We start from the raw sequence: 12244 nt of genomic DNA on the forward strand, positions 1-12244 counted from the left end.
TCCAGACACAAACACCGTTCATGCGTCTATTCGAAAAGGCCCTGTTGGAATTTTGTGCACAGCATTTCCTTGGGGTGTCGATGGATCGGGGTCTGCAAACACTAGCACCTTTTCCGGTGGCCGCTGTCTTCTCAGACCTCAGACACCAGCGCCTCCCCGTGAACTCCCGCAGGCGTCCCTAGCCCAGGGCTTGGCGGGCGCTGCCGGCTGTACCTGGCCTAAGCCACGCTGGGCAGCCAGCCCGGGGCGACACGTTCTTCGGACGGCGGGGATTTGCGGCTCGGGTGACCGGAGGTGCCCTCCCGCGGGTCTCCGAGCAGCTCCGCGGGGAGAAGCCTGCGTCTCCCAGGGGCGGGGCTCGAGGCGTCTAGGGGCCGGTGGACACGCGCTAGCCGCCCGGTGGTGTCGGCCTCTGCGCTTGCGCCTGCGCCTGCGCCTGCGCGCGCGGCCAGGCAGCCTCTGTGGCGCAGGCGCGCGCTCACTCTTGGGTGCGGGCCCTGCGGGGCGGGGCGGAGGAGCGGCGGCCGGGCCGGGACGCAGCCGGGTGGAGCGGCCGCGCCCGCCGCGAGCACCTCCAGTTCTGCCCGCCTCTGCGCGCCGGGGCCGCCTCTCCTTCCGCCGGTGCCGCGGGGCCTCATGGAAGCTCCGGAGGGCGGCGGAGGGGGGCCTGCAGCGCGGTGCCTCGAGGGGCAGCCGGCGCCCGAAGCCAGGGTGCACTTCCGAGTGGCGAGGTTCATCATGGAGGCAGGTAACCGCGGCCGGGGGAGGCCGGGACAGGCGGCGCCGCGGCCCGCTTCGCGGAGCGGGCGCGGCTGGCCAGGCCGGCCTTCCGGAGTGCTCACCGTAGCAGAGGCCGGGAAGCCCGGCTCGGGGCTGAGGACCTCCGCCTTTGCGCCGCGTCCGGTGTGCTGAGCAGTGAGCCGCGAGGTATCCCCATGGCGTGGACCGGTGTGCAGGCCCTAGGAGAGGACGTGGCCGGGTCGGGCCTCCAGCGAGGCGGGGACCGGCCCGGGCGCCCGCAGCTCTGCGCAGTGCGCCACTCCTTCTGCCGGCACCCGCGGCCCTGCACTCCGGTAGACTTTATGGCGCTTAGTCGCGCGGAGCCTTTTGGAGAACGCTGTCCGGGGGTTCCTGTCACTCCGAGGACCTAGGCTGCGTGCAGCTCCTGTTCCGAACCCTGCCAGCTCAGCCACAATAGTGTTGGGCTCCGCGCTTCCCAGGCGAGGTGATTAAGTCAAGATCTCTGTAGAAACGTTTCCATCCAGCCATCAACAGTATTTTTTTTTTTTTTTTTTTTTTGAGACGGAGTCTTGCTCTGTTGGCCAGGCTGGAGTGCAGTGGCGTGATCTCGGCTCACTGCAACCTCCGTCTCCCGGTCTAAAGCAATTATCCTTCCTCAGCCTCCCGAGTAGCTGGAATTACAGGTGTGTGCCACCGCTCCCGGCTAATGTTTGTATTTTTAGTAGAGACAGGGTTTCACCATGTTGGCCAGGCTGGTCTTGAACTCCTGACCTCAGGTGATCCACTTGTCTCGGCCTCCCAAAGTGCTGGGATGACAGGCGTGAACTACCTCGTCCGGCCCATCAACAGTATCTTGATAGGAGATACTGTTAGTTGGCGGGTAGTTATTTCCTACCTTTGCTGCTTGAGGGAGAAGGATTGGGCAGATGTGCTTTCTACTCAAGGTGGGCAGAGAGTCTGAGGACTGCTGCAGGACTGTTCATCCCAGTGATATGTAAATTTACTGTAATTTGCAAGAAGAGTTGCAAAGTTATTACTAGGGAAGGATGGCAGTGACACCTCATCTGCTACCGTCTGCTCGGAGGGTCCGTGTAAATTGGGGTTTGCTCTGTAAAACAAGGCTTGGAAGGTCATGTCAGTAACAGCACCTTATCTGGCATCTCCTGGAATGAGGGGTCCCAGGTAGGAATTGTCTCTATATAACAAGTTTAGACCTTCTGAGGGACTTCTTTATAAAATGTATTGCACAAACCTTTGTCCTTTGTAGGAGGCTAAATATTGATTTCCCAAAGATGTCCCTGTCCTAATCCCTGGAACCTGTGAATGTCATCTTATATAGCAAAAGAGACTTTGAAGATGTGATTAGAGACCTTAAGATGGGAGATCATCCTAGATTATCTGGGTGTAACCACACCCATCCTTATAAGGGAAAGGCAGGAAGAGTCACCGTCAGAGAAGGCCACGTGAGGACAGAAGCAGAGTTAGAAGCTTTGAAGATGGAGGAAGGGGCCAGCAACCAAGGAATGCAGCCCTTCTCTAGAAGCTAGAAAAGGCAAGGAAACAGATTCTCCCATGGAGCCTCCAGAAGGAGCCAGCCCTGCTTAGACGTTGATCTTAGCCTTCTAGGCTAGTTGTGGACTTCTGACCTCCAGGATCAGAAGAGTATAAATGTGTGTTGTTTAAGTGGCTGAATTTGTGGTGATTGGTTGCAGTAGCCCTAGGGAACTGATCTACCTTCTTAGGCAGAGGACGCTGACCGTCATTTCATGGTTGATTGTCTGTTGTTCTTCACCTTCCTGTTTTGGCCTAGTGGATGTCATTTAACCTTCTCTTGTGAACCCTGGTTGTTGTGATTTTGTTTTGATTCTGTGCACCAGGGCAGTGATTTTCTCAGGAGCCATTCAGGGATGGGCTGGGGATGGGCTTTAACCCCTAAGTGAATCCACTGAGTCCTGCTCTGGTGTTTTGAGTCTTGTTCACCTTAAAAATTTTTTTTCTTTCTCTTTTTTGTAGAGACAGGGTCTCACTCTGTTGCCTAGGCTGGTCTCGAATTCCTGGGCCCAAGCAATCCTCCTGCCTCAGCCTCCCAAAGTGCTGGGATTACAGGCATAAACCAGCATGCCCAGCCCACTTTTCAATGTGCTGGTGTCCTTCCCTGGTGCCTGGCCGTGGTCATAAACATTGCCTTTTCTCTGCAGTGCAAGTGGTTACTCTTGGCAGTCACACTGCTTGCTTTGCTCACCTCTTCTAACCTGTGGACTAGGAAACCAGTGCTCACTGTAATCTTTCACTGTGACTTCAGGACTTGTGGCACCCATGAGGCCGTTTCTTTTCTGTCGTTGTAGCTGTGGGGTGGGCGACTTCTAGCTAGCTGTTTGCTAAGGTGAACCCAGACACACAAGAGCATATAGTCCTTTTCCAGGGTTTTACAGAAGCTGCTATGCCAGTTGCTAACTGAGCAGTACTCGGAACCCTTGTTTCCCAGAGCGTGGTCTACTGACCCCTGACATGGGCATGACCTGGGGCTTGTCAGAAGTGGAGAATCTCAGAGCCGCAGACCTACAGAAGGGGAAGTCTGCATTTGAACACCATCCCCAGGGCTTGGGTCACCCACTAGAGTCTGAGAGCCCAGTGAGAGACCCAGTGGGAGCCACTGGCTCTGCTGGAAGTTCTTAGCCTTGTCCAAGTAGGGTTGTACCTGCTAGGGCCCATTCCAATGGCTCCCCTCACTGGAGCAGTGAGCCAGTGCTGGATTGAAGTCCTCTCTTGCCTGCTTTCTCTCTGCAGGTGTCAAGCTAGGGATGCGGTCCATTCCCATTGCCACTGCTTGCACCATTTACCATAAGTTCTTTTGCGAGACCAACCTGGACGCCTATGACCCTTACCTGATTGCCATGTCTTCAATTTACTTGGCTGGCAAAGTGGAAGAGCAGCACCTGCGGACTCGTGACATCATCAATGTGTCCAACAGGTAATGGCATTTGGATGGGTTCCTCATCTCCACCTGGTGGGGGGGGGAAGGGCAGGGAAGGCTCCTGTGGGGCCCTGCCCACAAGGTGCCAGCAATGGAGCTTGGAAGGAAGTACCTGGGTGGCCTTGAACCAGGGCCAGAAACAGTAGCAGCAAATGTGAGAAGGAGCCTGGTGTCAGAGGCCAGTGGGGTCTATGAGAGAAAAGCTGGGCCAGATTATGGGGAGCGTGGAAAACTGGATGGAGGGCAGAGGTGGGGCTTCAGCAGAGGGAGCTTGGAGGGGCACGTCAAAGAAGATTCTGTTGAAGTCTTAGACAGGGATGGCTGCATGCAGAAGAGCTTGCCTGCAGCGGGAGGGTGCAGACCCAGCCAGGTGGTGGGTCCCGGTTGCTTAGGAGCCCCGCCCTGCTGTGGGTGTGGTGTGGGCGTGGCTCAGCCGGCCCAAGCAGGTGTGTTCCTGCTGGGGCAGGATGCAGGGTCTTCGCCAAGGCAAGGGAAAGACAGTCGGGGAAATATAAAACTGAGAAATGTTCACTTTTTGGAGTACATCATTCCCATGAGAGGCTTAAATATGTTCCTTGGATGGCTGGACGTGGTGGCTCACGCCTGTGATCCCAGCACTTTGGGAGGCCGAGGCTGGTGGATCGCTTGAGCCCAGGAGTTCAAGGCCAGCCTGGTCAACATGGTGAAACCTCGTCTCTACCAAAAATACAAAAATTAGTCGGGCGTGGTGGCGCTTGCCTGTGGTTCCAGCTGCTCGGGTAGCTGAGGCAGGAGGATCGCTTGAGCCCAGGAGGTCAAGGCTGCAGTGAGCTGTGACTGCACCACTGTACTACAGCCTGAAAGACAGAGCAAGACCCTGTCTCAAAAAATAAAAAACAAAAATAAGATAAAAAAATACGTTCTTTGGGCCCAGAGTGAGAGCCCTGGGCATTGCCACCTCAGGTGATGAAGACTCCCTAATGCCGGGCTGAGTATAACCGGAAGCACAACTGACTTGGCATGCTCAAGCTTCCGGTTCCTCTGGAGCCATCGCCAACAGCCAGGGTTTGCACTTGACATTTTGCTGAATGATAGCGGACAGCCCATCTGGCTAAAACTAGGAGCTGGCTTCTTTCCTCTGTTGGTTACTGTTTTCATTCTGTACACTAGATGTGGAGATGAAGAATTTTTGTATAAAAACACAAATAAAATGGCCCTACATTAATCTGCAGATGGATGATGTAGTTTGCAGATGGACATTGTGTGACTTAAGCAATGTGAGGCGTCCAGTGCTCGGGGGAGACTGCCCTGGCTGCTGCAGCGTCGCCGTTTCTCCGTGCAGGTGCTTTAACCCAGGCGGGGAGCCCCTGGAACTGGACTCCCGCTTCTGGGAGCTCCGGGACAGCATCGTGCAGTGTGAGCTTCTCATGCTGAGAGTTCTGCGCTTCCAGGTCTCCTTCCAGCATCCACACAAGGTACGTGCTGGGGAATTGGTGCCTGTTTGGAGAGGCTCAAGCCATGGTCTCTGTTCTTTATCCCAAAAGCGCATCCCATCTCATACTCGAGAGCACAGCACAGAAGGACAGCAGGGCTGCGGCTGGGAACTGGGTCTTCCGGCTCTGTGTTTGTGGCTGGGTTGGCCGCCCGGCCTCTCCTGTCCCAGTCCTGTGGGTTTTCTCAGCCATTTCTCATTTCAGCTTCTGCCTTTCTGCCTGCTCACCTGTGGGTGGGGTCCGTGCCGCCCGCTGAAGCTGTGGCAGCTCCTGTGACCCATATAGATGGTGTGCATGCTGGGCCTCGGGGAAGCAGACTGGTTTCGTGACCGGCCAGAGTCCCCGTCCCCAGGAGATGCTGTGATGCCTCGGAGCACGTCCCCAGCTCAGCTGTGCTTAGGAAGCCATGGGGAAAGCCAAATTGCTCGAGTCAAGCAGCACGCTTTTAATTTCTAGGAACGTGTGAGTCTCAACAGAAGCACCATTTCAAACAGCAGCAAAAGGGAAAAGTGCAACGCTTAGGCGACAGGCGCACGATGCTCTGGGCACCGCAGCCCCATGCACGGGCAGCTCAGAAGGCTGGCCGGAGACAGAGATGGAGGAGTTGTGGTTTGGGGCTCTGGGCTAGGAGTTTCATTCCTTTTCATCAGAACTCTTACTGAGATCATTGTAGATTCCCACGCAGTTGTGACATGTACCCTTGGCCCAGTCTCCCCCAGGGGGAACACAGCCAGGATGTCAACACCAACACAGTCCACTGGCATCCTCACTTCCACTTGTATTCCTGTGTGTGTTTTTTTCTGTTCCATTTTATCACGACTCTGTTCACGGAGCTACCACCACAGCCAAGGTGAGAGACAGTTCCACCCACACGGGCCCTTCGTGTCGCCTTCATAATCTTGCCTCCAGCTTTCCACACTCCCACCTCAGTACCTGGAAAGCCCTGGTCTGGGATTTCTGCGCAGTAGAGTCTTAGTGGGCAGAATGCTTGGTGAGCATCCTGGGGGAAGGTGGGAGATACCCTGGTGGCTGCAGGGTGGAGTTGTCAAGGCGACGAGGCTTAGGAAAGCAGCGCTCAGACCTTGAGGGGTGTGTGATCTGTGCCCGGATGGGGAACTGATAGCTTGGTGTGGCTGGGAGCCTGCCAGCCCCTTCCCCTCCTTCCAGTCAGGGCTGGGGTGGAAAGTAACCTATGTATCCCTCCTGCATGGTGTGCTGGGGTCATACGCATGTGTGTTCCAGACTGTCCAGAGAGCTCGCAGCATCTGTCTTATTGTGTGAGGTTCTGGCATAATGTCAGTGTTCTGAGAGCAGGAGCTGGCAGCTGGGCTGCGAGGTCATTTGGATGTTGTGGCCGAGGACAGCATGTGCCCTTGGCACCAGGCCAGATGCATGGGGAGCAGCACCCTCTGTTCTGCCCATGAAGAGGGTGCTCTCCGGAGCACCAGGCCCTGAGGCATTTCATGGTGGCCAGAGCGGGCCCTGTGGTGGAGAGGGACTGCGGTGGGGGTGGCCCTCGTAGGTTTCCCTAGAGCTGGGTCTGGAGGGTGAGAGTGGGCAGGTGCATACGGTGAGCTGGTTTCAGGCAGAGGCCTCAGCAAGTGCGAAGGCCCTAGATGGGTTTTGCTGGAAGGTGGGGTGGGAGGGGCAGGAGATGGGGCCAGCAGAAGGCCTTGGGGCTTCTTCCTAAGGGACATGGAAGCCGCTGGAGGGTTGGAGCAGGTGCTGATATGATTATGTCAGCATGAGGAGAGCAGCTAGTGGGCCTAAAGGCTGACACACATGTCTTTGCAGTACCTGCTCCACTATCTGGTTTCCCTGAAGAACTGGCTGAACCGCCACAGCTGGCAGCGGACCCCCGTTGCCGTCACTGCCTGGGCCCTGCTGCGGGACAGCTACCACGGGGGGCTGTGCCTCCGCTTCCAGGCCCAGCACATCGCCGTGGCGGTGCTCTACCTGGCCCTGCAGGTCTACGGAGTTGAGGTGCCCGCCGAGGTCGAGGCTGAGAAGCCGTGGTGGCAGGTGAGGTGGCTGCTTGGCACACTGGACGTGCCCCCTTTCCCTCTGGAAGTCTCTGTATTGTAGTGCTCACCAAATGCTATTAATTATCCATGAAGAAAGATACGGGCTGCTGGGGAACATGGAAGCTCGAAAGTACCCTGTTTCGATGGCCTGGGACAGGCTCTCCCCCTCGGCACAGTTGCCACTTAGGGGTCCCGGATGTCAAACAGGAGTGCTGGCCTCCACCGAGACGTCGCCGGTGTTCCGGGAGGAGGGTTGCCCCAGTGGAGAACCGCCTTTACTGAATTGATTGGGAACTTGACTGTGGTCACAGGTTACTAAACCTGGCTTCCCATCAGAAACATCTGGGGTGCTTTACGGAGAGGGCTGGATGGCTAGGTAGGTGACAGCTAGCTGGCTAGTTGACACACCTAGGTGGATAGGTGAGAGAGCTGATGGGCAGGGTGGCGGGTGATTGATAGGTATTAATAGGTAGATCATGGAGGGGTAGATGGTAGAACTCTGTAGGCCTGCACATAGGACAGCTTTCCAGGTGGCCGGGGCTGTTCTGCATAGAGGTACCCCTGCCTCTCTTCCCTGGCCCGTGTGCCTTGTGGAAGACCACAGCAGTTGCTGATTTTTGCGTGTTTATTGTCTAATCTCGTATCCCCAGTCAGGTGTGAGTGCCCGAGGCTGGGCATCTCGTCTTCCCCGATCTCCTGCGCCTCCCTGGCACCATAGCGGGTGCTCATGTCTTTGAACCCATGCACCCGTGTTCCCAGTCTCAAGCTGGAAGCACCCTGTCCCCGAGGCAGTGTGCAGGTGGTGCAGGGCCATCTGTGTGGACAGACAGTATTGCTCCACGCTCGGGCTGCTCAGGGAGTTTCACATAACGTGGCTGCCTCGTGCTCAGGGTTGGACTCTGGTGGGGGCAGACACCCTCTGGGGACATCTGGTGGGTGTGGCCCTGGCCCTGGGCTGCCTGGCTATGCTGCATCTCTCTTCCTTTCTGCTCTGTCTTCTGTGCTTGCTCGTAAACCTCACCTGGTGTGCCAGTACCACCTGTGTCCCATGCTTAGCCCCTCCCAGAGGAGTGCGAGCCCAGGTGACCCTGCACAGCCAGGAAAGCAGCTCTACCAGCAAGTTGTTTGCTGGCGGCCCAGACTCACGCAGTCATCGTTCAGACTGGGAAGAAGTTACCCTTTGTGGGGCGGTGAGCTTATGTTCAGCCAGCTCTTCTTAAAGGCTCTGCTAAACTTGACCTGACCTTTGCCTCCCAGCTCGGGGCTGTACACCAGAAGCTTCCGGAATCCAGGTGCCTCCTGTGGGCTGGCGGGGTGCGAGGGCCTGATCCCCCATGATGAGTGAGATCCTGGGAGGCCTCACCCACCCGGGTGCTGCAGAGCTCACGGCCTGGCTTTTGAAATCCTTTCTTCCTTGTGTGCTCTCAGCCGCCACTTCTTACAGCGACTCCTGTCACTTATCTGCCACGGGCTCAGCATGGCAGCTTGATGTGCTTCCCTGGAGAAGCCTGCCTGCACTCTGACTTGCCAGATGCAGGGACGGTGGCGGGGTCAGAAAGATGCAGGTCATCACACAGTGCTGCTGAAACTTCCACGTCCAGAGCCACACCGAGTGCCCTCCATCCCCTTCTTGCTGAGCAGAAGGAGAACCTGCCTCTTTCCAGCCACTGCTGCTTTTTGTCTTATAAGCAGATGGACCGCCCTCAAAAAGGCAAAGTCCCCAGTGGCCAGCAGTGTCTCCTCCTAGGACTTGGGTCTGTGTCTCTTCTGCTGTCAGGTGCCCCAGGGTTGCCACCTGTTCTGGACTCTGTTATATTGAATTGTGGTGACATAGACATCACCTAAATTGTACCACGTTCACCATGTTGAAGTGTGCGGCCCAGGGGCAGAAGCACATTCACGGTGCTGTGCAGCCATCACCACCCTCCAGCCGCAGAACTTGTTCATCTTCCCAAACTGAAGCTCTGGCCCCGTCCAACCCCAGCTCCCCACCCCCCAGCCCCTGGCACCCACCCTTCCACTGTCCTCTCTACAGAGTTCACGGCTCTCCTTTGAGGCCCCTCACAGGAGTGGAATCCTACAGTGCGGGCCTTTCTGTGACTGGCTCCTTTCACTGAGCACAATGTTGGAGTCCCCGTCTCAGAATGTCCTTTCTTTTGATGGCTGAATCATATTTCATGGCCTGCATGGACCATATGATATTAACATACTCATCCATCGATGGACGCAGGCTGCTTCCGTGTTTTGGCCCTGCTTTTTTTATTTTTTATTTTTTTATTTCTTTTTTATAGAGACAGAGTCTCACTCTGTTGCCCAGGCTGGAGTACAGTGGCGCGATCTCAGCTCACTACAGCCTCCACCTCCTTGGTTCAAGTGATTCTCCTGCCTCAGTCTCCCGAGTAACTGGAATTACAGGTGCCTGCCACCACACCTGGCTAATTTTTGTATTTTTAGTAGAGACGGGGTTTCACCATGTTGGCCAGGCTGATCTTGAACTCGTGACCTCTAGTGATCCACCCGCCTCGGCCTCCCAAAGTGCTGGGATTACAAGCGTGAGCCACCATGCCCAGCCCCTGAATGTTTTTTAATGATTGCTTCTGAGCTTGGGGTCTCCAGGAGCACACAGGTCACGGACCCCAGCAAGTAAGTGTGCATTTCTGAAGTATTTGTTTTTCACCCGGAGCCCAGGGTAAGACAGCTGTGCTTCCTGAGTCAGGACTTGGAGGGTGTCCGGGTCACCATCTCCTACCTGAGGTTGTAGGCCACAGAGGAACCTGGGGTTCTTTGGGAGCATTCAGCAGGGGTGGGCGTAGGTCCAGTTCTTGACTTGGCCCAAGGCCTTCATCTTATTGGTACATTGGTTCCCCAGGCAGCAAGCTCTGGCCCAGGGTGGCTACAGACGCAGCATCTGACCAAGGTCTTGCTGCTTTACTTACCATTTCCCTTATCACTGGGGATCCCGAAGTGCACCCTGGGGCTCAGTGCTGTGCTGGGAGTGCTCAGGACTCAGAAAAGCTGTCACACTCCCAGTTCCGGTTTATTACAAGGAAAGGACACAGGTTATGGTGAGCGAAGGCTCAGGGCGCACAGGGCGGGCTCCAGGAGAGACCAGGCGTGAGCTTCAGCGGCTCCTCGCCCGGGGGAGCTGTGCAGACAGCACCTGTTTCTTTCGGCAACAGTGTGGGACAGCGTGCACGGAGTCACAACCGGGAAGCTCACCCCAGCCGTGGTGGCCAGGGTTTCCGCGGGGGGTGGGCCGCATGGGCATGGAGCGCCTGTGTGGCCAACCCTGGTCACTTGGGCTGCAGCCACCAGAGATCGAGCTGGGACTCTGTGGCCCAAGGCCCTCACCATAAATGATGTGGTTAGCACAGCCCGCCCGGCAGTCCAGTCAACCAAGACGCCCACACGGGGCAGCATTTTCCAGGGGCCTAGAGGTTATCCTCCAGGAGCTGGGCAGAGGCCAGACCTGCCTTTGGAAGGTGCAGGGTGTGGACCTCAGCCTGTGGCATGGCCCTGGGCTGCAACCCTCCTGCCACGGGCCCCCTGGGTGTCCTCTGCCGTCTTGCGAGTGCTCCTGCACGTGGTGGTCCGGACTGTGGAGTGGGTCCACATGCTCCCCAGGGGCTGGGTTAGGGTAGGCGTGGGGTCCGGGTACTTAGCCTGCCTGTGGCTGCACAGGGACTGCCACCCTCTCCTCTTGCCAGTGTCCCCAGAGACCCTGGACCTGAGGGAGTCCTGGGCAGGAGGCAGGAGCCTGTGCTCTGGAGCCAGCTGTGTTACCAATTCTCTGCGTGACCTTGGACAGGTCCCCTCCTCTCTGGGTCAGAAGATCACCAAGGCCTGTTCCATCTGGAATGTTCTCGGCCTTGTAAAGTGTTTGATTGGCCTCAGCAGGCTGGAACTCAACTGGCTTTGCAGGAGAGCTACCGTCTTCCTGCATAGCCAAGTCCCTGTGCCCCTCCCCTGCCCGTGAAATGTGATGCTCTGCTTAGTGGCAGGTGCCTTGTTTAACACAGACGGAGTCTAACTGGAACCTGTTTTCCTTCTTCTTTCTAGGTGTTTAGTGACGACCTTACCAAGCCAATCATTGATAATATTGTGTCTGATCTCATTCAGATTTATACCATGGACACAGAGATCCCCTAAGGTCCTGGCCCAGGCCTGCCCAAAGAGAAGCCCAGGATGGTCGGCTGCCTGGGGACATTGCCACCACGTCGCCATGACGGCTGGTCCCCAGAGGACCAGCTGAGAGGACTGGTTGTGCTGCTGGAGAAGGGCTGGAGAAGGCGATGGCTTGCTGCCACTTTGACAGTCCCTAGCAGTCGCGGTGCAGGTGATGATGGGAGCCGCGCCTCCAGCGGGCAGGCCAGGAGTGCACTGTGTGCAGCTGACCCAAGGCAGCCACATCTGCTTTTGTCCTTTGAGAGGACTCTGACTACGATAGCGGCATGACATCAATGAAAGGGAAATCATGAAATCGATGAGACTGAATCCCTAGGGATTTTTTAAAAGCCAGATTTATAGTGAGAATGTATGTGCAACGTGGCTGAAATCAGTTTTGTGTAATAAAAAGGTGGTGCAAGTCAATAGGGACCCTCAGCTTTGCTCTGCAGCGCATGCTGCACATGGGGGTGTGAGGGGCCCTGAGAGCCCGGTTCCCTCGGAGTGCTCGCAGGTAGAGTGTGTCCCCGCCATCAGGCAGGCCTGGGCTTAGGGAGGGTCACTTGCATTCAGGAAAGCGAGACCTGATCGAATGTAACTAAAAGTAGTGCGTCTCTAAATGTCAAGGTAGCCAGTCTGCATGGGGAGGCTGGAGAAACTCAGAGCTGTGGTCCCCAGCACCCCTCTGACTCCTTGCTCAAAAGCCAGTGGGTAAGAAATAGAGCAGTCCAGGAGGCGCTCTCTGGGTCCCCTTTCAGGCTAGACGTACGTTCAGCACGTGCGTAGGGCCAGGGGACTGGTAGGTTTACACAGGAGGGTGGGTTCCGGCTCCTGCAGGTGTGGGGGCAGGGGCGATGCAGGTCAGGGCA

The 12244-nt window shown here is 56.6% G+C and overlaps 1 protein-coding gene across 2 annotated transcripts; it reads left to right on the forward strand.

Annotated features, from left to right (window-relative positions):
* Nucleotides 1-502: 502 nt before the first annotated feature.
* On the forward strand, nucleotides 503-11801 carry CCNQ (cyclin Q). Of its 2 annotated transcripts, none has more exons than XM_032757919.2 (5): nucleotides 503-748; nucleotides 3529-3712; nucleotides 5037-5169; nucleotides 6982-7209; nucleotides 11271-11801. In XM_032757919.2, the coding sequence occupies exons 1-5, from the start codon at nucleotides 637-639 to the stop codon at nucleotides 11358-11360; spliced, it is 747 nt and encodes a 248-aa protein (XP_032613810.1). In that variant the 5' UTR covers nucleotides 503-636; the 3' UTR covers nucleotides 11361-11801. The 2 variants fall into 2 exon arrangements, with proteins under 2 accessions (XP_032613810.1, XP_032613811.1); XM_032757920.2 differs by having other exon boundaries at nucleotides 11331-11801.
* Nucleotides 11802-12244: the final 443 nt, after the last annotated feature.

The sequence above is a fragment of the Hylobates moloch genome, unplaced genomic scaffold, assembly GCF_009828535.3.
Source record: "Hylobates moloch isolate HMO894 unplaced genomic scaffold, HMol_V3 SCAFFOLD_7, whole genome shotgun sequence".
NCBI classification, from domain to species: Eukaryota; Metazoa; Chordata; class Mammalia; order Primates; family Hylobatidae; genus Hylobates; species Hylobates moloch.